We start from the raw sequence: 23,781 nt of genomic DNA, 5'->3' as shown, positions 1-23,781 counted from the left end.
ATTATTGCCCCCTGTTGAGCAGCACAAATGCCTTCATGAGACACAGAAGAATGATGCAAGGGACTTGCCCTCCCTAAGATAAACAGTGGGAGTCAGAGCTTGAATTTGAAGCCCTGGTGTGCTGCTTAGAGTCCTGAGAAAATCTACAAAGGTCTTCCTTCAGTAAAGTGGAGGGACATTTGTCACCGGCTCATCACTAAAGGCTCACTCTCCAGCAATAGCGAAAAATCAACTCAATCCAACAAATATTTCTTGGACGCCCAGTAATGCTATAAACAGTGCTAGACATGGAAAATACAGCAGTGAATCTGCCAGACCTGGCCCCGCTTCCAGAGCTGAGAATCTAGACAGTGGCTTACAAAGGAGGAACCTAAGATCATCCTTTGGGGTATGGCTGGAAAATGTCACAATGTCTATATTTATCTCACCTTTAAAGGGACTTTTTTTTAATTTCTATTTTTTTGGAATGATCTAATTTTGATTTATTTATTATTATTATTTTTTAATGGAGGTACTGGGGATTGAACCCAGGACCTCGTGCATGCTAAGCACGTACTCTACCACTGAGCCATTATCTTCCCACCTTAAATTTCTATTTTATGAGTGTGTTTGTGATACATGTAATGCATCAGTACAGTAGTACATGTGTATGACTGTCATATGCCCACACTGGGGGGGATTCTACACTCGAAATATTCATTCAGTCCTGAGACCCAGAGTAAGAATTAACAGAGGTGGGACGAGAGTTCCATGTAAGTGGTTAAAGTGCAAACCAGTTAAGTAATGACTGTAATTTCCAGTGTAACTTCTTGTCTAGTGATGTGAAGAAGACTGAAAACATAAGCACACACTAGCAGCTGCTCATGCGCTCAACATGGGACAAAAAGAAGAAAGCATTATGTCACAGGATAAGGAGAAATTAAAGAATAATATGACCTTATGCCTATAAAACTATTTTGATATCTATGGTGGCTGACAGGGGGGTTGGGTGAAGGAAAAAAAAAAAAAAGATGGGAGAAAACAAAGTCCGCATTTCACATTTGGTTAAAACAGCAACTTGCAGTCCTGATATGGTTTTTAGCAAAAGGAATATGGACTATTGGCAAGACTGCACAGAGAACATCCACTAGTCTATATAGTTGCATATATATATTATCAACGTCATCTTCCAAATCAGTGCAACAGGTATTAGGAATGCATGATGGGGGAAAATAATTAGAAAACAAATGGTTTAGGATTCCAGATGGCTGGTTATTTAAGTATAGTATCAAAAGTATCAGAATGTTTCTAAATTTGGTTTCCTTTTATAAAATATATCTTTTAAAATGGAAATGATCATAATCAATGCCAAAGCTTCTGAAAATCAATTTATAAACTTGCCAAATATTCATCTTTCATTTGGCAAAATGTCATCAACTTCTAGTAGGTGTTCCTTAATATAACTATATGTAAACCATATACACACACACACTTTCTCTCTTAGATGTTTGTCAAAGGTTGGCAATTTTTTTTCTGTAAAGGACCAGATAGTAACTATGTTTGGTTTTGGAGGCCATAAATCTCAGTTGCAACTACTTAACTCTGCTGTGATAGCACGAAAGTAGTCATAGACAACATGTAATGAATGGGCATGGCTGTGTTCCAATAAAACTTTATTTACAAAAACAAGCAGTGGGCTAGATATGGCCCATCAGCCATGATTGATTTTCATATGTCATTTTAAAATTTCATTTTAAAATTCATTTTTTCAACATCATAAATATGTACACTCTCATTTCATAATTGAAGAAAAGGTGCTTCCAGAATGTTAACTTTGAGCCCTGTTGACCTGTTAACTATTATTAATAGCAATAACAACAACTAACAATGTGTGTTCACTATATGCCAAGCCTTATTCTGAGACCTTTCCATGCATGTGATCCCAAGCACCCTATTGATTCCTCCCACTTCATAGTAAAGGAAACAGAACTTTAAATTGACTTAGTCAACAAGGGTGCTCAGTTGGAGCCCCTGAATCTACCAAGCGACCCCATTTATTCAAGAACCATGCCAACTGCATATCCCACTTTAAATATCCTTATCCTCTCTTCTGCTAAAGCATTTTTTTTTCTCTTGGGATACTTGAAAATTCTAACAGTATGCCCAAATATCCTCTGATATCTTAGAAAATCTTCATATTTATTCTGTCTTGAATCCAAAATTCCCCAACCCTGAGAGTTTTGCATTCTTCTAGTCCTAAAATCAACACCTAAACTACAGGACTTATTTTCCAACAAGTCTAAAGGTTTGGTGTGAAAACTGCAGTTATAATCATAAAATTATCACCTTATCCATTCCTAAAAAGAGGATCTTGACTTAAATATCCAGTGCTTATTATGCTATTTCAACTTACACTTTGAGAACAATGAGTCAAAGGCTCTGTGTTAAGAGCCTACAGTGAGGATCTACAGTTAGTAAGTAAAAATGCATTCTAGCTCTAAACAGACATTGAGCAATACTCGAAAAGCTCTTAATCTATAATGTACCAAATAATATTTGGAACATTTTTTTTAATGTTTCTTGCGTGAGATTCTACTGACTAATCTATTTCTTATGTGCAAAACATAAGTCTGGGGATATGCATTTTCCTAGAGTTTCATGTCACTGCAAGGCAGCAATAAATATGTTTCCTTCCAGAGCCTAAAATATGACCCACTGGACTCAACATTCCAGAACTTCTAATACTTTTAGTTAATAAATAATCCATAGGTGAGGAGTACTTACTATTACCTTCAAGTAAAGCACACAAAAGTGAATGTGGTACATTTCGTGCATATACATTTCTCAGTATGCTTCCTGGTAATTAGGCATATACGGCAGTGTAAACGGCCAAATAGTCACACAGTTAACCCACGTTTTTGCAGCTTTTAAATATTTCTTAATTAATTTTTAAATGTATTAATGTTGCTTTTCATCTTTTTCATGTCTGCAGACATAAATATTATTATTATACATGTAAGTTTAATTTTTGCCCAACACAGAACAATTATTCAGAGACAAGTCAGATTTCACAAGTCCAGGCTCTGTGTGCATAGTAGCTCGGGCATTCTTTGCCTCTGAACTCCAAGCTCCGATGGCCTAGGGCTCAACCTGTACACACTAAGAGCATGGCTTCTGGAAGGACACTGCACAGCTGCAAAGCCCAGCTCTTCTATTTGCTGGCCCTGTGACCCTGGACATGTTTCTTAATCTATCTAAGACTCTGTGTTCCCATCTCTAAAATGGGACTAAAGATGCCTACTCAAGGTTTAAATGGTGCAATCCATATAAAATACTTATCACACTACTTGGCACACAGTAATACAGATTCAATAAATACTGGTTATTATAATAATTATTATTCACTGAGAAGGCTAAAAGAAAATCAAGAGTAACACCAAACCAATGAATATTACAATAAGTTGCATAGGAAAAACTGACAAGTCTACTCTCAAGGGATGATTTATCCATCTATCTTGGCAGAAGGAAGCTTGGTTTTAAGCAATTAAAAACAGGGCCAGAGGTTAGAAGATATAACCTAGTCTGACCTTGGAACTAAATACCCTCATTTACAAAGTAAAGTCTAAAGTGCTTGTTTCAAAACTTCAGAGTAAGTCAGAACGCACTTGTAGCACTGAAGTATGGGATGCCTCTTCCCGGATTTTAGGCAGAGAAGCTCTGGACCTAAGAACGAATAAGGTGGCGTACCTCATCTCAGAGACTGCACAGACCTGCCAGCCATGGAGGGACATGCAGGATTTGCGGACCTGCCCTTAGAGACCCAGGTTGACCTGCCAGGTAGTGAGCTGGCTGAGACTGGGAGCCTGGCCCTTCCCCAGCAGGAGGGGCTGCACCCAAACCCAGCCTTCCCTAGGACTGGGGGCTTTCCTTCCCCAACAGAAGCGGCTGTGACTTCACACAAGCCCCCAAGGTCTCCAGGTGCTGCACATCTGGCGTCTCCCAGCTCAGTCCCTTAGGTGCCTGAATTCAAATTATTTGTAACCCAGAGATAAGGCCACACTCATGCTTGCATTATAGGAAGGTGGCGTAGCTGGGTGGAACAGAAACATGCCGTGTGTTATGCCTAACTCTGTGGAATACTGAGAGGATGGAGGATCATGTGTCCCCTCCTGCTGACCCTTTGCATTGATGGGCCCCCAGTAAAGGTGTTCTTTAGTCGACAACATAAAACGTGGTATTCACCTTCAACCCCTCACCAAACGAGGAGACAAAAATGGAAAGGGTTTTAGGTGCCCGGATGTACATCTGCACAAGGTACTAGAAGACTCAAAACCAGAGAAATGACATGGAAGCAACCTAAATGCCCATCGACAGATGAATAGATAAAGAAGTTGTATGTATGTATGCAATTGTGTGTGTGTGTGTGTGTGTGTGTGTGTGTGTAAAGGAATACTACTCAGCCATTAAAAAGAATGAAATAATGCTATCTGCAGTAACATGGATGGACTAAGAGATTATCATATTAAGTGAAGTCAGACAGAGAAAGACAAATATTGTATGATATCATTTATATGAAGAATCTAAAAAAATGACACAAATGAACATATTTACAAAACAGAAATAGATGGGGATGGGTGGGTGTGTATAACTCAGTGGTAGAGTGCATGATTAGCGTGCATAAGGTCCTGGGTTCAATCTCCAGCACCTCCATTAAAATAAATAAAATTTTAAAAAAAGCAGAAACAGATTCACAGACACAGAAAACAAACTTATGGTTACCAAAGGGGAAAAGAGGAGGGAGGAATAAATTATGAATTTTTGATTAAAAGATACACACTACAATATATAAAGTAGATAAACACAAGGATCTACTGTATAGCACAGGGAACTATATTCAATATCTTGTAATAACCTATAATAGAAAAGAATCTGAAAAAGAATATACACATATATGACTGAACCACTTTGCTGTACACCTGAAATACTGTAAATTAACTATACTTCAACTAAAAAAAAAAGAAGCAGCACCTATTTTTTAAGTCACTAGAAGAAGTTTGGCAGGGAGAGCTGGACTTCCCTCTTGGAAGATGTCACCTTTTGTCAGACCTCCCATTCCTAAGTCTGAAGGGGAAAGAGAGTCAGGCCTGCAGTCAGCCTGATGTTCTTCCAGGAGAACGACCAAACCAGATCCAGGGGCTCTTGGAGAAGAAAACAACCCTGTGAGAAACACATACTTTGCCTGAACAATCCTCCCGGCGTGCAAGGCAGTCCAGGCCACACAGATAAGATACAATTCTCAAGGTGAAATGCCTTGAGAAAAAAATGTCTGCATTCTATTAAATGCAGTTTTAAGTGACAAACTCAATACATATTTAACCTTTGGACACATCTCTGAATAGACTACCAAATAGTTTTAAATAAGTATTTTTCTTTGTTTCATATTGTACTATAATCTCCATGACGGCCTGTCTCCCATAACTCCCCCAAACAACGTCATTTGATATCTATCACTATGCTCTATCAAGAATTGCATTTTTCAGTACAAAGTAAAGCAGACTGTCATATTTTATTATAGAAGGTTTTTTTAAGGACTGCTAAGCTAAATTTCATAATAATTTTTTTTTGTATGAGCCACCAATAAGGACTACAATGCTTCCCCCCCAAAGTATACTGGATTCCAGCAGTATGACTGTGGCACTAATGGTGGTCCTCCCCTCCCCGCCATACATTTAGATGCTCATGAAGAAGAGTCTGCGTCTTGGCCACTAGAAGTTTACTCTGGCAGAGGATGAAGGTCAGCCGAGGAGCACTGGTTGGGTAAGCACAACATCAAAGAACTGAAAATGTCCAGATAATCCCCAAATTCTCAGTGTTCAAACTCCTCCCTGAATAAACATTCTTCCAGGACTGCTGACAAATAGCCAAACCAACTTCCTCTCCTCCTGTGTGTTCCCCTTTCAGAAGTGAAATTATCTAGCAGCAAAATAACCACCCAAAGTGGAGCTACAGGAAGACGACCGACGAGATTTCCTCTGGTTCCCTAAGCTTGTCAATAATCAAATGGTTTTGTCCCCTAATAAACAAAATGACTTGACAAATCCTGGTGCGTTGGAATAGCCATGTCTAAGGAATTCTTGTCCCTAACCACTACACCTCTGCTTGGAAGGCGTCATTGTAAATTATGAATAAAGTCCTGAGTAATCAGACTCTTGCTCTTCTTGGCTTAAAGCCCTCATTAGTGTGAAGTCAGCAAATGGCGAACATACAGACAAATGCATTGGCTCCAAGCCCAGCTTCTTAGACTTCGTGGATACTTGTCAATGGGTTTCACTGGAGCTTCTCTCTTTTGCAGCCAACACAGGCATAAGAGAAATCACAATTTTATTTCACAGTTCCTTGTCAGAACTTGAGGACAAAAGGTTTACTGCATTTGTACACATGCCACCCATTTTGAAAAATGAAAGGCTAAACTCATGCAGGATTATCCAAGAATAAAACCATAAGAACAAGGAAATTTGGATTTATTCCTATTAGTTAGCTTTACAGTAGTTGCAGTACAAAAATCAATGCCGCTATTGTAAAATCAATCAAAATCACTATTGCAAAGTCAATGCAATGGTGCAATGAGATATAGACTTAAATCTTACACAAAGTGGCAAAAAACCTGCCTTCTTGATAATCAAAGGTAGTTCCTATTCCCAGTTTCTGGAGAAAAGAGGGAAAACATTGACAAAATATATTGAAACACACGACCTGAAAGACTTTTCTTTTGAGTTACGTAAGTGAAGAACATTTTGCAACTTTCCCAGAAAGTCTGCATCTTAATTATTCCTAAAGTAGCTTTGCTTAAACAAAGAGATAACTTTTATACAACTTTGGCTGAGAGTCCTTCTGGGTGGAAGTGCTACTTGGAAAGTCATCAAAACCCAAGGGATGCAAAAATCATTCTTTGCAACTTGAACCTGAGCCACATGCCATGTCAGTCATATGTTGAGAGTTTTCTTTTACGTCTCTTATTGAGCAGATACTGAACACCAGAGGCACATCTTCCAATTCAGAGGGTGGTGAGAGGGGGAGGGGGAGGAGGGAGCACATGGATGATGAGCAGGTGATCAAGATGGGGAGGTTTACAGAGAAAATTACTTCGAAAGCAGTACGGTCCAGGATGTATGCCAATGTCTCCTAAACTTTCCCAAGTTGTACCTTTCTTGAGGCTTTTCTGTGAGCACTTTCTTCTCCTTTGTACAAGCTTCCCCCTCTCAACTTTAAGTTATTTCTTCTAAAATTTTTTATGTCATAACCTGTGCAATTTTTTTCACTGCTTTCTCATCAATGATCCCAAACTACCTTTTGTGGAGGACACTGGGCTTATCTCCCCAACACTCAATGAACCCTTCTCCATAGGATAGCAGCTATGGTCCCATCTCTGTCCCCAAGGGGAAGGGGGTCTTGCTTGATCTAAGGCAGTCAGGATAATACCATCCTTCTTGTCATGACATTGTAGATGGGTAAGCCTAAGACAACCAGTGAAGGACTTTTCTCTGCTTTAAAATCTTATGAGTTTGTAAGTTAAGATGGTCCTAAAATACCAAAGCTCAAGATTTTGTTGATGGTTGATGGCAACCAATCCTCTTTCTTCAATATTGATTGGTGCCAATGGCCATCATATAAATACAAAGGAAGCTTTCATGACAGCAAAGTTAATGCACAGAGAAGGGGAGAACCAAGATGACTTAAGAGAAATAGACCCAGAATCCTCACGTGAAGTCCACTGATCTCTGAAACTTAACGTTACATAAGCCAAGAACTCCCCTCTACTGTTTCAACCACTCTCTCTATTGCCCTTTATTTGCTGCCCTTACATATTACTTACATGCACATGCCTTTGTCCTGTCTCTAACCTGGCTTAGGCTGTGACTTGAAGGCAAGAAGGATGGACCTTACTTCTTAATATTTTACCGAGTTACTTCTATAGTTGTTTGCGCCTTGTAGGAACTCAGAGAGGCTTGGATTCAAGACCAAGCTCCCACACTTTATTACCTACGTGACCTTGGTCAAATTGCTCATGCCTTAGTTTCTTCCATTTTAAAACTGGGATAATAGAATTATCATCCGGATTCCATAAAACAATATAGATGTAAATGCACAGAACAGGACTTGACATTTTGCTAGACTGTTGTGTAGTAAATGACTGAAGTGTGCAACTCTCCCTCTCTTTATGACCCACATATAAAAACACACACCTTGGTCGCTCTCCTCCACAATGATTACCAGCATCTCCAACTCTTTTGTACCAAATTTCTCTACAGGTTATGAGAAGACCTTTGTTCTGTACCAAACTACTGCCCCAAGCTTGTCAGGGAAGAGTTCCACATTCAGAGGAACCCAGACACTGCAGGCCCACTTCTGGCCAGGTTTCCTGTGATGTGGGCTGTTTATCACCCCTCAGATTCACATCTGTTGTCCTGGGTCTCCCTTTTGTCACTGCACCCTCTTACCCTGCAGGAGTTTGAGGCAGCCACCTTCCCTTATGCTAGAAGTACAGCTTCCATTTCTAAGTGTCCTTCTCTGCATCTTCAACATTCTCCCATCCTTAGATTTTCAATCATTTATTTTCAATGTCTCTCAATTTTTGTATTTATTACATTATCCTTAATTATGAACATATGAATTTATTGAATTATATTGTCTGCCCAAATTGTAAAATAAATTTATTATACAAAATATACAAGACATGAGATTCATGTAATGTATGCTAGCCACCCTTCCCCACCCTGGCTTCCTTGCAAGTCCCACTCTCCTAAGGTATCCACCCCTTCATGAAAATTAGTTATGCTTCAGGACAAAATACAAACGAACAAACAAAGGACTCTCACTTTAAGTCCAGAAATGCTATCTTAAGATGAATATTCTTTTTATTATTTTGCACTTGGCTCATTTTACGGTTTGGAAATCTTGAACCGTGAAAGTGAAAATAACATGCAATCCACAGGAGGCCAAAGTGTGCTTGAAACTGACAGATGAAAGTGACCACGGAGGGAAGTCCGGGGCACAAAGGTCCTCCTCTTGCCCCCAGCACCTAACCCAGTGTCTGGCATCTTGACGGGGTTTCGGATTATTTATAGAACTAGTGACGAGACACTGAGAGGGATCCTGCATGGATGTGGCAGGGAAGCAGGGCCCTTCATCCTGCTGTTGAAACAGCTTTTGGCCTTGAAAAGTAAAATCCAACCTTCCCTTCAGCTTTGCCGCACTTCCACAGAGTTCTGGAAAGGAAGGGGAAGTAACGGCTCCACCAAGGACAATCCTACAGTAGAGGATCGTAATTCTAAGGACACAGTATTATTTCAGAGGAAATATAATTATGTAGGCACACATTATCAACTGGTAAGTATCCTATTTGTTAAAGTCATTTCTCTCTCTTAGATGGGAAAAATATGATTTTGTGCTCTCTTGCCAATAAAACGTGTAACATTTAAAAATGAACGCTAGAGTGACTTAAAGAAGATAACTGGTACCACTGGTAAAACACATGACCATTTCTCCCAGCTTTTAGGTCTTTTTTTTTTACTGATAAATAGAATGCCTGTCTCTAGTATAACGTGGTTCTATATCATCAATTCTGTCTTGTGCACATACTCAAGACTAGACAGGTTATAGTTTGAGCTCCTCAAGGGTAAGGAGTTTCTCTTGTTTCACTTCCCATCTCTCATAGCAAGTGGTGTAACACCTGACATTTAACAGGCACTCAATAAATACGAGCTGAGCAAGTGACGAAATGGTAGCACCCACCTGAAACCAGCTATTCAAAGAAATTCTTGTAAAATTAAAGTTTTGTGTTTTTACTGGAGTATTTTCTGACATGTTAAACTACTCTCTTTATCAAAACAACCTATACCAGTAGCTTTTTTCCCTTTCTCAAAGTTATAGAAAATTATACAAGCAAGCAAAAATATTCCCAGAAGTATTAAAAGGTTGTTCATGAACTGTGAAGTGACCCTCGAAAGAGAAACAGTGTGTGTGTGTGTGTGTGTGTGTGTGTGTGTTGGTGGAGAGATGCCTGGTTGGCTGGTGGCATCCACTCCCCTGGCTACAATCTCATTGGCTCCTGAGCAAGCATGTGACCTAAGCAGTCTGTCCAATCAGGGTGAACTTCGGGAACTGTGTTTGGTATCCTGGCTGGAAATGTTCCCTCTCTTCCCCCTGGACATTAATTATTATGAGCCAACGTGCGGCCTGAAGTTCCACTGGCTTAAGGATGAAGCCAACCGAAGAAAGAGCTGACACATGAAGGAGCTACAGAAGAGAACCAACAGAACTACAGAGAATGAATTAAGCCTCAAGGCATCACACCTTCTGGATTTCCAGTCGGGGGTCAATACATTGTTTAAGTTGATTTTCTGTTTTCTCGTAGTCAGAAGCATTCAAAGATATCTGGAGAGGGGTTTGGGTTTCACAGACGTATATTTTAGTCAACATTCATCCAAAGGTGCATTTCGTTGTACATAAGTTTTATTTCTTAAGAAAAAAAAAAAGAACCATGAATAAACAGTGCGTGTAAGCTAGTAAATTTCATGCTGAAGGTTTTAGGAGGTTTATTGTCGTCTGTGACTTATTCTGAAATCCTGAAAAAATAAGATGAATTGATGGTTGGACAGAAGGAGGGACAGAAAGATAGGTATGTGATAAAGCAAGCATGTTAAATGTCATTTGTGTAATCTAAGTGATGGATATATGTCAGGGGTGTTCACTGTAGAATTCTTTAAACTCTTCTGTATGTTTAAAAATTTTCAGAATAAAATGCTGGAGGAAAAAGCTCTAGTTCACTCTTGTTCCTTATATTTGAATGTCCTTAAATACTGTGGTAACTTTTGGCTCTTATGAGTATGGTAGAAGATGTGAGTGTACTTTATCTTGGCAACCAAGGTCCATCATCCTCTCTCAGGAAGACAGTTATACCCACTGTTATGTTTGACCATCAGATTCTACAAAATAGTCATTAAAAAATTCTAACAAATGTAAAGGAAAATGAATCATGGTTATGTGTCAGATAACTGTTATAAAACCTCATCTCTAAACTGATTTTTGTTGTCAGTTTTTAAGAAGAAAACAGTGCAAGTAGGAGCTTTGGCAAAGTCTTATTTTATCAACCTTATTATAGCTTAGCTAGAGATGACATAAGGCGCTCTTGGCACCTCGGTGTAAAACACACTCATAATACCACAGGGAATAAACCCTGGCCTTTTGCAGTGAATACATTCTGTGAAAGTCACTTTCATTTATGGAAAAGTTAAAGAATAAAGGTAAGTAGAACTTAAAAAAAAAAAAATCAATGAAAATAGGATCCAAGTTTACCCTAGTCTCCTCTCCTGCTGGGGAAGAGGAGAGGAATCGGGAAACAGAACAGTACCTTCCACAGTCCAAGAAATTCACACTTTACTGGACTCAAAACATATGCCTCAAAACAGTGTGCAAATCTTATAAAGAGAATTGCATTTTAAACAGAAAAGTAACCCAGGATCCTCAATAGAAAATGTACTAAATCCTTTTTTAAGATGGAAAACAACAATTCTTTCTTAATATATCTGTCTTGTAAATTTGCACTTTTATATACTGGTTGTTCTTAAACCAGCACCTAATTATGTATCTCCACACCACCCCGTTTCCAACCATTCTTTTTTTTTTCTTCTTTTCTTTTTTTTTTTTTTTGTGTGGGCATAACACTCACAGTGTATTCCTTCAGAATTTTATAACATATTAAAAAAATGGCCAAACTTCACACATAATAAAAATACAGGGACGAACCTAAACATAATGAAACTAGGATAGCCCCAGCATGGAATGAGGCTTTCTCTCTTAATAAGGGAAGGTTCATTCTTTCTTTTTTAAAATCTTGCTTTTCAAAAAAATTTTTCTCACGCTGTTTTAAGCTTTTTTTTTTTTTTTGGAAGGAGGAGGTAATTAGGTTTATCTACTTATTTAAAAAAAATTTTTTTTTTGATCAAGGTACTAGGAATCAAACCCAGGACCTCATGCATGCTAAGCACACACTCTGCCACTGAGCTATACCCCCACCTAAGAATGTTCATTTGTTTCTCACACTTTAAGTCAAGATCAGAGAAGCTACTGAGCATTCTGTACTAGGACTGGTCCTGAGTCCCATCTGACTGGCCACAAAGCACAAAGTTCAGCGCTTTGTAGCTGTAATAGTTTCACGACCCAAAGGAGAGCCTCACAGAGCTGGGGGATCTAAATAAGGCCCAGACCTGAGTGGGCGCTGGGCCACAGCTTGCCTCAATAAAAGGAACCCCTGGGTAAATATCAGAATCAGAAACCTGTAGGTACAAGTATTGCAGGGAGACAGTGTTATCAGGATTAAAACAAACAGGCACTGCCGCCAACAAAACCACAAGAAGCAGCTCAAGGTTATGAGTGGGAAGAGTCGAGCCTTCCCCTGATGACACTGGCTCCTCACTCCCTCCTCCTCCGCAGCTGCCACAGGCTTCCCTGGAGCTGGATGCCCTGGTATTTACCCCCTCTTGTCACACCCGAGCAACAGCTGTTATCAGAAAGCTGCACACATGAAAGGACATCCTGTCCCACACTCCCAGGTGTTTTCTCTCTCCATCTCGCCTCTCCCATTCAACCTTAAAGGTGTTTAAAAAAAGCTACAGAAAAGTGATTCTTTGTGCAGACCCGAGTAAATTACTGCTCTCTCTGAATCCTTCCAATAGGGATGCATCCCAGCCAGCCCAGATCAAAATAGCTCCTGTTGCCCCTGCGGGCACTGCCCCGGGGAACAGCTGCTTGCAAGCAAGCTGTCTGATCCACTAAGCTCTCTGCCTGCTCTCTGTCTCCACTGTGTTCCTCCAGGATCTAACAGTCCATAAAAAGTCACTGACATAAGCTTCCAAGTTTGGTTACCAAGCTGATAAGACTGGGGGAGGAGCTCAGATCTGGAACCCACTTCTCCTTGGAAGATAATGAGGAACATAGAAAAGTGTGATGTCTTACTGCGTAGAAAGAGGGTTAATGACTGTTTCCTTTGTCTTTTTCTAATCACTGAACTCACAGACTCCAACCATTTAAGAGCCACCACCTGATAAAGGGAAGTGAGTCACTGATGCAAATAAATACTAGAAATAACAGGAGAGGAGAATAAGCATGCGTCACCCCCACATTCTTTTTGTGGAGGTGTATTTATTTACCTCATTTTCAGGCTTATTGATTCCAAAGCTGAAAGAAGCTACAACCTAAGCATGAGCACTGGTCTTTTAGAAAAGTAACCACAAACATTATCATAAGCAATGAACACTGCAGTCATTTCAAAAACAGGTTTACATAAAGATAAGCACATAAGGGTACAAAATAATTCCACAATCACTTACTGAGCACTTACTATGCATCTTCTATTTGCATGATGGTTTTTGCAAGTGACAAAGCAGTTACAGTCTTTCTCTCCAGGGAAGAAAGGAGTCTTTACCAAGAATGCTATGTGCCAGGGTGGTGCTCACTGCCCTCACATCCGATTTGTGAAGCAGAAAAAGATGTTCATAGAAACAAGATCTGTATATGGGAAGAGCCTCTGATTCAAAGGCAACTCAACACCCTACACTAGGCTCCTCTGTACTGACTCTAAATGCAGTGACTCTCCATTCCCTAAAGTATCCCCATTTTTACCGGAACAGGGAGTAATTTCCTGATGCAGGGATGTCCTCTCTGTTTAGAAGAATAAAAGCATATTCCTTCCGTTTGGGTCCCTACATTTCAGTCGCAGCACCTGGGCAGTAGCTTTCCTGCCATTCCCTTCAGCTACAGTGTCCCGTAGAGCTCAACTTCCATATTAATGGCCACCAGTAGGGGCGACCCCCTAAGACACGCTCTAGGTCAACGTTAAGTTTCCTCAAGTTCAAATTGTGATTAAAAACAGACTACAGTTCACTCTTGAACAACAGGGGTTTGAACTGCTCAGGTCTGCCTATACCTGGATTTTTCTCAATATAAAACTACAGTACTGCCCCAAGTCATGACTGGCTGAATCCATGGATGGGGAACAGGGGACACAGAGGAACAAGTCTGACTATAAAGTCATACTCAGATTTCCTTATGTGCAGAGTATGAGTGCCCGAACCCCGACACTGTTCAAGGGTCAACTGTATTTCTCCCTGTTCTACTCGGTATCTCTAAAACTCCGTATCTCCTGTTTACTTTATTTTACATTGGCCTTTGGTTCAATGAGTTGATTTTTACCTTTTATCTGCATGCTGCCTTAACATTACCAAAGCAAATTCAGAAAAGCAACTCAATATTAGATTTAATGAGTTTTTATGAAAAAGGCAATAGCAAGGCTGTAAGAGTCTGGAAAGGCAGTGCGTTGTAGCAAAAAGGCAAATACATCAAACAATTTGAAAGAACTGCAGTTTCCCATGACTTAGCTAAAACTCACTGCCTAGTAAATTGCTTTTAGGGAACCAGCTTTAGTGATTGGGTGAGACCATCGTAATTAGCATCTTTAGTCTAGGTAGATGAGCATAACTGAACAGCTTGAAACGTTGTCTCTCTTAATTAAACATTCCTCATTACAGTCTTAATTCTCCTCCCCACCCCACTGCCATCCTCACAGCTGCCAAAACAGTGCTATTTATCTTCCCAATAAGTGATTACAAATTCAGAATGAAGGGGGTTCAAATTAAGTTTTCAAAACCCACATGGCAGGAAGGACTGAGTTTAATAGTGGAGAAAGTGACCATTCTATCTTAACAAAACATAAACACTTCTAGAAATAAATTAGATTTTTCCCAACAGAAAGGAAAAATCATTTGTCTACTCATTTGTGAAAGTTATCACACCAGAATGTGGCTTTGTACACATGATTCTGCTTTAAATTTGCCTAATCGTGACACTTCTTCACTCTCTAAGTTACTCATTGAAGACACAGTTAAATCACAGGTAAATCTAGCATCCTGCTTAAGAGCAAGAACTCTCAGTTCTACAACTTTCTGGCTGAATCGTCTATAGCCAGTTAGCTCACATTCTCTGTTCCTTAGTCTTCTCACCTGTAAAATGGAGATATTAAGTGTATCTTCTACATAGCATCGCTATAAAGCTTAAAGTCATGTATATATATATATATATTTTTTGATAACATATATTAATGTATATTTAGTAACTCTATATAAGCACTTGGAACAGTCCTTGGCAGGTAATAAACACCATATCATTGTGATTGTTACTATTATCATATCTACCATTCCCATAGAGAAAATAGTGATATTCTTGCCTTCTTTATTTAAATGCTCATTACAAACCACCTTTTGCTAAGTATTTCTGAGATTAGCCTACAGAAGAAGTATAAGGTGGATTCTGGATATTATAATTAGAGTGTCATAGTTATGACTGCATGGCAAATTTCAAAATAAAAGATTTATATATAAAACATAAAAATAACTAGTGAAAAGTCATACTACCAAACCCCACTAATATGAGTGATTTATACATGGTGAATTACCTTCACATTAGGGATGTTCTGAGACAATTTCCTTGACTATTGAAGGCATATTTTCTCTGTTTTATATCAAGAATAATACTATAAAAAGATACATGTAAAATGTCAGTCCCATCTGGTGTGGCAGTAATGCGTCATTGAGTTAATGATAAATATCATTGCATTCTTTGGCTAATCCAAAAAGGAAGCAAAAAAAATTATTTTAAAATTTTGAATATTTTGTTTTCCATCACTCTTATGTCACACAAATGCATTTTTGTAATAGTTTTCTTGAGATATAAATCACATATACAATTCATCCACTTAATGTGTATAATTCAATGGTTTTAAGCATATCCACAGAGTTATGAAATCATCACCACAATCAAGTTTAGAACATTCTCATCAGCCCCAAAGGAAACTATACCCACTGGCAATCACTCTCCATTCCCCCTCCCTACTGCTTCTGGCAACCACCTTCTATCCTTCCAGATCTGCGTGTTCTGGACATCTTATACAAACAGAATCGTACAGTATGTGTCCTTTCATGTCTGTCTCCTCTCACTTAGCAAAACGTTTTCAAGATTCAGCCATGTTGTAGCATATATCCATATCTGACTCCTTTTTATTGCTGAATAATACTTCCTGAAGCAGATACACCACATATTACTTATCCATTCATCAGATGATGGACATTTGAGTGGTTTCTTCTGTTTTTGGCTATAATGAAAAAATGCTGCTCTGAAAATCTGTGTACACATTTTTATGCGGACATATGTTTTCATTTCTCTTGAATATACATTCACACCCAGGAGTAAAATGACTGGGTCATATGGTAATTCTATGTTTAGTCTTTGAGGAAATGCCAGCATGCCTTCCAAAGTGGCTGCACTGGGGGAGGGTACAGCTCAGTGGTAGAGTGCACGCTTAGCATGCACGAGGTCCTGGATTCAGTCCTCAGTACTTCTATTGAAAAAAATAAGTAAGTAAATAAATAAATAAATAAACCTAATTACTTCCCTCTTTAAAAAAAATAGTAATTCTATTAAAAAAAAAAAAAAGAAGAAACAAAGCACTGAATCATTTTACCTTTCCATCAGCAGTATAGAAGGGTTCCAACTTCCCCACATCCCTGTCCACACTTGTTGTTATCTGTCTTTTCGATGATAGCCATCCTGGGGGTGTGAAGTGGTATCCAAATGCACTTTTAAGATGCAAAACCACACAAAACATTGGGCAAGGAAGTGAAATCCCTTATGACAAGGGGAAGCAGAAAGAGATTAGGAAAAGGACCCTGCAGTCAGGCTGGAAGAGGAAGCAGGAGATGTTTTAAATCTGTTACTCAATTTCATATCCTTATGCAACCAGCTGCCCTCACCAAAGTGCCAGGATTGTGAAGCCAGCCCTCAATTTCCCATCTGGAGCTTATAATAATCAGTTAACAACAATTACTTTTGGTTTATTGATTTATTTGACCAAGTTTCTTCCCATGTCATACCCCATTTGATCCAACACCACAAATCTTACATGGGAGGATATTATTATTCTCATTCTGCAGGTACGGGCACTGAGACCCAGAGTGGCTAACTGACTCACCCTAGCAAATGTAGTTAAAAATACATACATACATCCATATATACAACATCCATATATACATAGGTAAATAAATATTATAAGTAAAATTCAAAGAGATGGACCCAGAAGCCAAATTTTGTATTTTAAATCCCAATCCTGGTTTCTCTTTTTCTCATCACCTTCATCTGCCTCATCTTTGATGACCCAGAAAGTAGTAGAAAAGAAAGAGAAGGCAGAGAGAAATTGTGTGAGTGTGTGAGAGTGTGTGTGTGTGTGTGTGTGTGTCACTTACAGGCAGGAGACCGGGACATCACAAAGCCACAATCAGCCTTGAGAGAGCTGCAAGGGATGTGAAAACACGTTGTGACAGTGACAGCAAGGACTGCACCCCCACTCCTTTATAAGAGGTTCCTCCAGCAACTAGGAAGCCAGGGCTGTATATGGCCACTTAAATCCCTAAATTCTAGTATTATATTTTCTGTATTTACAACCATTTTTTTAATTACATACACTAGTCATTCAAATATTTGAGTAATTGCTATATGCTCAACACAGCACTAAGATGGTTGAGATTTTTAAAAAGCAATCATTACAATTTTCCAAAATAAAATTAAAGTTTACTAAGCCTTTTACATGTAGCATCTCCTCATTTAATCCTCACAAAATTCCTGCAAGAGAAGTGGAACTGAGGCACAGAGAAGTTAAGTAAACTGTCCCAAAGTCACAGGACTAATAAATGGCAGATGCAGAATAAGAACCCAGGCAGCCTGGGTTCTTAACCATCAACCCATCCTTACTGCTCAACCTTGCTCAGCTGGAAGTCAGGTGTGGTGACACACAGAGACCAGTAATACTAATTAATTCCAACAACCATTTATTGAATGCTCATTAATACCTGAACCCCGGAGAGGGGGGGACCCTCACAACAACCCTATAAAGTGCTCATCTTCATTGCCTTTCTATAGATGAGGAAACAGAGGCTCAGAGAAGTGAATTAACTTGCCCAAAGTCACAAAACTGAAGTAGCTAAGGCTGATGTGGTGTTTACTGTATACCAGGCACTGTCCTGAGCACTAACTCATCTATTTAATCCTCATCACAAAACTATGAGGTAGGTTCCATTACTAACCAATCATACTTAGTTAAGTAGCTTGTCCAAGGTGCCACACTAGTAAGTAGCAAACCTGAGTTCACTCTGACTTTAATGTCCTCCTCAAAACAACTTAATGTTGACTCACAACAAAGTGGCTGAGCAGAAATTCAAACCCAAGTCTGTCTACCCTATCTTCTCACCATCGCACTAAGCGCAGTGCAGAGGGATGCCAGGAAAGAGGGTCGGAGCAAGTACTCTGGGGACCCCCAGGGAAGGGGCATTTAAGTATCCTGAAGGAGAAAGTGCTTGCTGGACAAAGAAAGGCACCATGAAATTTATTATTTTAAAGGGAATGAAAATATTCAATTGAGGATTTTGAAAAAGATGACACAGTAAGGAGCAAATAAATTATTTAAAAGTTTTAGATTGAATTAGAAAAGCTTTATTTTGATTTTTTTCAGTTAAAAAAAATCTCTTGATGGAAAACAAGTTTTTATTTCCTTTAATTTCGACTATACATTTAAAAAATCATCAAGGAATAGAAACGTGCAAATTCCCTTTTGTAACGTTAAACTCAATCCAATATTTACTTTCTCAATCTAAGGGCAGCAAGCAGGGTGGTTACCAAACCTTTAGGGATCCTAAAGGATCCTTTGCAAGAGTCTTCCTCCTTCGGGTCCTGAAACAGCATTTTAGAAACCAAAATGACCCTGGAGATTCAGGCCAAGAACTAGAAGGAAAAGGCATGCTAGCCGTTCTGAAGCGGCCAGGGGCCGGCATGCAAGTTGTGATTCAAACCCTGGAGAGCCAAGGGTTTTTCCCCCTGGCGAACTGATTTATGACCATAAGACGGTCAGTTGCAGAACCGGTCAGACCATTAATACAATTCCCAAACATGAATCCAGGAGGGACCACGATGGGACAGGAATGATTGGGGGGGGGGGAATTTGGGGGTCGCTGCCTGTCCTGGACGCAGTGAGACACGTCAAACCCCAATTCTTGCAGTAGCCTGGGGCGGATGGGCTCTGCTCCCCAGAATATGCGCGCTGGGGGAGTTGGCACAGCTGCAGGGCAGCGGGACAAGGTGCCTCCACGCCCCCTTGCGGATCCAAATGATGATTGATGCTAATGTGCCAATTAAGTGATAGGTAGAGTGTCAGAAATGTTCTCAGTTCAGCAACCCCCACGACAACCCTTCAAGGGAGTCGCCTTGATCAGCTCCATTTTACAGATGAAAACACTGAGGGCTCAGGATATTGAAGCAAAATTTGCCAGCAAAAAGGAAAATCTAAGTGAAGGTGATCGTTGGGCTGGCTCCTTTTATCTAAGAGTAAAGGGGTTGGGGCCCCTCACAGCCCCTCTCGCCCTCTGGGCGGACTAACAGTAGGCTGTCAGCCGGCAGGCCTGTCAGCGCCCGGGTGCCTGGCGGGCAGAAGAGGCGCGCGGGGTCGACAGCAGCGCGTCCGCGGGGCGCAGGGCTGCAGCAGCGGGGCGAGGGCGCAGCACGCACCACGCGCTCGCCCGCGTCCGCCTCGGGAGCCCCGCGCCAGTCCAGAGTCCGCAGGGCGCCGGGCTGCAGCAGCTAAGCCGCGGCACGGCGCGGACGGTCCACGCATCCGCAGGCGTCCCTGAGCCCCGCGCGAGTCGCGAGCCACGAGTCCCCGCGCGCGTGCGCGCGGCACTGCTGCGGACACGGGCTGGCAGTGCCACTCGAGCCCCCTGGCACTGCCCCTCGTCTTACCGTAACTGCTCCCCGGTGACCAGGACCTCAGCCATGCGCTCCAGCTCCCTTTGCTGCGCGCCGCCACTGCCGCTGGTACTGCTGTCGCTGCCACCGCTGCCACCGCTGCCAGCGCTGCTGCCCTCCTCCATGGTCGGGGCCGCGCCGCTACCACTGTCTCCGCGGTCCGCCGCGGGTTCGGGTGTTAAAAATCAGTCTGCCCTCACTGAGGCCTCCCCCGCCATCTTTGTTAGGGTCAGTCCAGTAGCTCGGACGCGATTGGCTGGAGAGGGAATCCCTGTGAGTAGGCTGAGGCTCTCCGCGAGTCCGCCCCAAGAGCTCCAGCTTGGGGGCGTGGCTGGAGCCCCGCGTGGTCGGGGGCGGGGCCTAGGGAGGAAAATAGCAACAGCTGGGCCGGGCGCCGGTTCTGAGCTAATTGTGCTGGTTGAGGTCGAATTCCTTGAGCGCCCTTTACTTTACCCACAGAGCTCATGTCATGCTGTGGGATGCCGGGGACAGGCGGGGAGATTACTGGACAACTGTGGAGGCATTTTTATTATACTGTCTATGCCCCAAAGTGCCAGAGAGTAAAAATAATATAGCTGAATAGTGAATAATAAACGATGTCACTGCAGGGCTTGAAGAAATTAAGCCTTCTTCTCGTCCAACCGTTTTACCAAAGACAGCTTGCTTACCTTATAGTGTAATCAATAAAGAATGCTGGCCTGGGAATCACACAGACCTGGGATCCACATCTATAATTTCCCGACTAAATATGTTTAATCCCGTTTCTACCTTTACACAATAAAAATGATTGTGGCTACCACTTGTTGACATCTGCTGCATTAAAGCTTCAGGTAGTAGTTACCTTGTTTAATTGCAACAAATCATAAAATGAGTATTGTCCTTTTACGTCAGGAAGCAGGCTTGCAGAGATGAGGTAAATTGACCCTCATTCTGCATGAAGTATGAGAATCACTTAACAGAAACAGAGTTCCCAGAGTTAACGAGATTAACAGCTAGCTGTTGCTCGTGTTTTAATTCTATAATCATTACACAGAATGTCAAGAGTTTTCCTGGGCATCACGCTCAAACACTCAGGTCTATCCTGAGTCTGTTATTTACAAAATTTGCAACCTGGTACTAGTTGCTTAATGTCTCTGAGCCTGAATTTCCTGTTGATAAACTAGGAATAATTCCTACCTTATAGGGATGCTGTGTAGCTTAAATAAAATAACATTAGGTGAAGTTTCTAAGTACATGATATGTGTTCAATGGCTGTTCTCTTTTATTATCGTTACTGCTTTTAAGAAGAGGAAGAAGGGGTAAAAGGAGAAGAAATTTTTTCCAGACACTTTCCATTATGAGTTTTTAATGCTAGATAAAACACTTTTTCTCAAGTTATCTCTAATTAATTTTTGATTATTAGGGGGCCTTCAAAATAAAGTAAAGTGCAGCTTTATACCCATTTTGGTTTTATAATGAGAGTGTAGAATGGAAAAGAAGTTACATATTCCTAGTTATCCATTGTTCGATCAACATTTAGTTTCATACAAAAGCTCTAGCTACATACTGTAAATCATATCACTATATGATTGTCTTCTGGTTCTTCTCCCTTTAAATCCAGTCGTGTTTTCATTTGAATTCATGCAGCTTTATCTGAAAAGTAAACGAGAAAAATACTTTCTTGTAAAATACTTCATTGTTTAATAGTTTCTGATAAAAAGTTAATGACAAAAACTTGTTATAAAAGCTTATAATAAAAAATAAGATAAAAAATCACTTTAACATAAGGGGGAAAAAGTCAAGTCAGGAACATACCTGATAACCACTACTACTCCAGTGAGAGAGAACAGAATTTATTTTTCATGCTTGATGAGAAGGTTTTGTGTGTGGGTGGGTGTAGATGTGAACAGGCAGGAAATGGGGAGCTGGCGTGCTGTTATTGTTTTAACCTTTCTTTTGACCATGCTCCGTTGGGTTAGAAGACAGACTCTTTTTCCAGACTTAGGGAAAGATTAGTGAACTGCCTGCTGAGGACTTGTATGCACCAATGCCAGAACTGTGAGCTCTGGAGCAACTGGTCCCAGAATAAAGTGTGATCTAGAGGTATTGATAGATGAGAGAAGGGCGCTGACGTGGTGACTTATCCAAGAGGATCTCAGAACGGCTGAAAATTCCAACAGATCCTGGCTCCTGGTTTTAGTGGGGCAAATTCATTATCTTCTCTGAAATTTTTGCCCTCCTTTGTAAAGTCAAAATCATACCACCAATTCCCCTGGGTTGTTGGGAGGATTAAATAAAACCTTATGAGCTCACTTGTCACAGGTGAAAACTGTGAAATATGCGCCCACTCCCCCAGCTCTCCCGGCTCACCTGCCGGGTGCTTCCTGGCTGTTTGGTGCTCTGAGGCCAGTGCTCCTCCAGCTTTTGGTAGACAAGGATCAGATGTGTGTGCGTGTGCATGTGCGCACATGAGTACATGTGTTTTCAACCCATTGAAGACTGATACTTTGGTAAAATGCAGTAAAAATGAAATTTAAAAACATACAAAGCACAAGCCCAAATTGTTTATTGTTATAGTCAACAGATAGAAAATCGTCAAATTTCTATCAACATTTCTAAATAATTTATCTCAATATCTGTATGTCTTCCTATCTCTCAATACAGGTAATGGTCACCAGCTGGCAGACCACCCTGACTAGTTCCGGCTAAGGGTGAGCAGCAGTGTGAGAAGATGAACCTGAACAAAATACATGAAAGAATACTGTCAACTATGAAGCTTAATAACATGTTATTCATCATTTTCATTACTGCCTCTTAATATATACCTGTATCATTCCCACCTGATATTAAAGATGGACTCAAACCCCGCCTTCTCTGTACTCTCTTCTTGTCCTCCTCCATGTGGTGTGTTGTTCTTTTCTGCACATTCTCATGGTATTCAAAGATGTACATTATTCGTAACCATTAATGGAAGTCTTGATTCTCCAGCTGCTGTAATTTTTCTTCTTTCTGTGAATGGAAGCAGATGAAGGGTTTAGCAATATCCTATCCAGATCTTTCTGTTGACCCTTTAGGAAGGAAACTTGCCTTTAAAAAAATAAATGTAAGGAAACATTGTAAATGTACGATACTTCAATTAAAAAAAATGAACAAAATAAAATGTATTAAGCCACTGGGAAAATAAATACATGTAAAGATAGGGACAAATTAAATTTTCATGTCTTCTTCATTCACATTCATCTTCAATATTTTTTATTATCTTTTTGTAGTGACAGAAATAAAACATTACAAATAAATTTGAGGTCCTCCAGTCTCAGCCCTGCTCACTTCCAATAAGCTCTTGACGCTGTTTAAGGGTGTCAAAAATACTAAATCTTTGGTAGATGCTGCCACCTCGTGGGTTGTTTTGCAATGACACAAAGTGATAGTGGATCTCCTACAGGAAAAGGCTCCCACCCAAGAAGGCGTTGGAGAAATTTGGGGTTGGAGAGGGATTGTTACCTGTCTCCTTACTGGGACTGTTACTGGCTTTCAGTGAGCACACAGTAGGAATGCTAGGTATTCTCATTTTCTTGAGACAACAGCTCACAAAGAATTGTCTTAAACCCTAAATGTCTTTTGTATGTCCTGTGGGCTCTTCATGTGTTTGAAAAACCTGTTTTCAGTTACCTGAGCTTTAATTGCATTTAGTATTATATAGAAACACAAGATTTTTTTGCATATTTTAATATAATCTTGAATTGTCCACGGATGCAATTACTGTGTACACCAAGGGAAAGATTGTACTTTGTTCTGCTCAGAACGTTACAGAGAAAGTTTCATCATTGCATAAAATTGCTTCACTCACCATTGGTGTAGTACCATGAATGTAGCGCATCTTCTTCAGTCTGCATTTGTTAGATATTGCATGCCCATGGATTCTAC

General features: G+C 40.4%; 1 protein-coding gene and 2 long non-coding RNA genes across 5 annotated transcripts in view; 1 reads left to right on the top strand and 2 right to left on the bottom strand.

The window, feature by feature from the left end:
• DEPTOR (DEP domain containing MTOR interacting protein) overlaps positions 1-20,006 on the bottom strand; it is a 130,065-nt gene extending 110,059 nt beyond the window's left edge. Inside the window, exon 1 of one of the 2 annotated variants that reach the window (XM_006211424.4) lies at positions 19,873-20,006. In XM_006211424.4, coding sequence (XP_006211486.1) covers positions 19,873-20,003 — 131 coding nt within the window. In that variant the 5' untranslated portion in view covers positions 20,004-20,006. Of the gene's footprint in view, positions 1-16,552; positions 16,720-19,872 lie in introns of those variants that run through there. The other variant, XM_031691286.2, reaches the window with a different exon arrangement.
• Positions 20,007-20,027: 21 nt separating this feature from the next.
• LOC140689289 (uncharacterized) lies at positions 20,028-22,724 on the top strand. Of its 2 annotated transcripts, none has more exons than XR_012064185.1 (2): positions 20,028-20,106; positions 22,522-22,724. It is a non-coding gene; the product is annotated as an uncharacterized lncRNA (long non-coding RNA). The 2 variants fall into 2 exon arrangements; XR_012064184.1 differs by having other exon boundaries at positions 20,070-20,151.
• LOC140689288 (uncharacterized) lies at positions 21,207-23,781 on the bottom strand. Its single transcript, XR_012064183.1, has 3 exons — positions 23,705-23,781; positions 22,698-22,866; positions 21,207-21,510 (listed from the first exon to the last, which is right to left on the bottom strand). It is a non-coding gene; the product is annotated as an uncharacterized lncRNA (long non-coding RNA).

The sequence above is a fragment of the Vicugna pacos genome, chromosome 25 (genome assembly GCF_048564905.1).
Source record: "Vicugna pacos chromosome 25, VicPac4, whole genome shotgun sequence".
In the NCBI taxonomy this organism is placed as follows: domain Eukaryota; kingdom Metazoa; phylum Chordata; class Mammalia; order Artiodactyla; family Camelidae; genus Vicugna; species Vicugna pacos.
The sequence above is the reverse complement of the archived record's forward strand: the minus strand, read 5'-3'. Positions and strand labels throughout refer to the sequence as shown.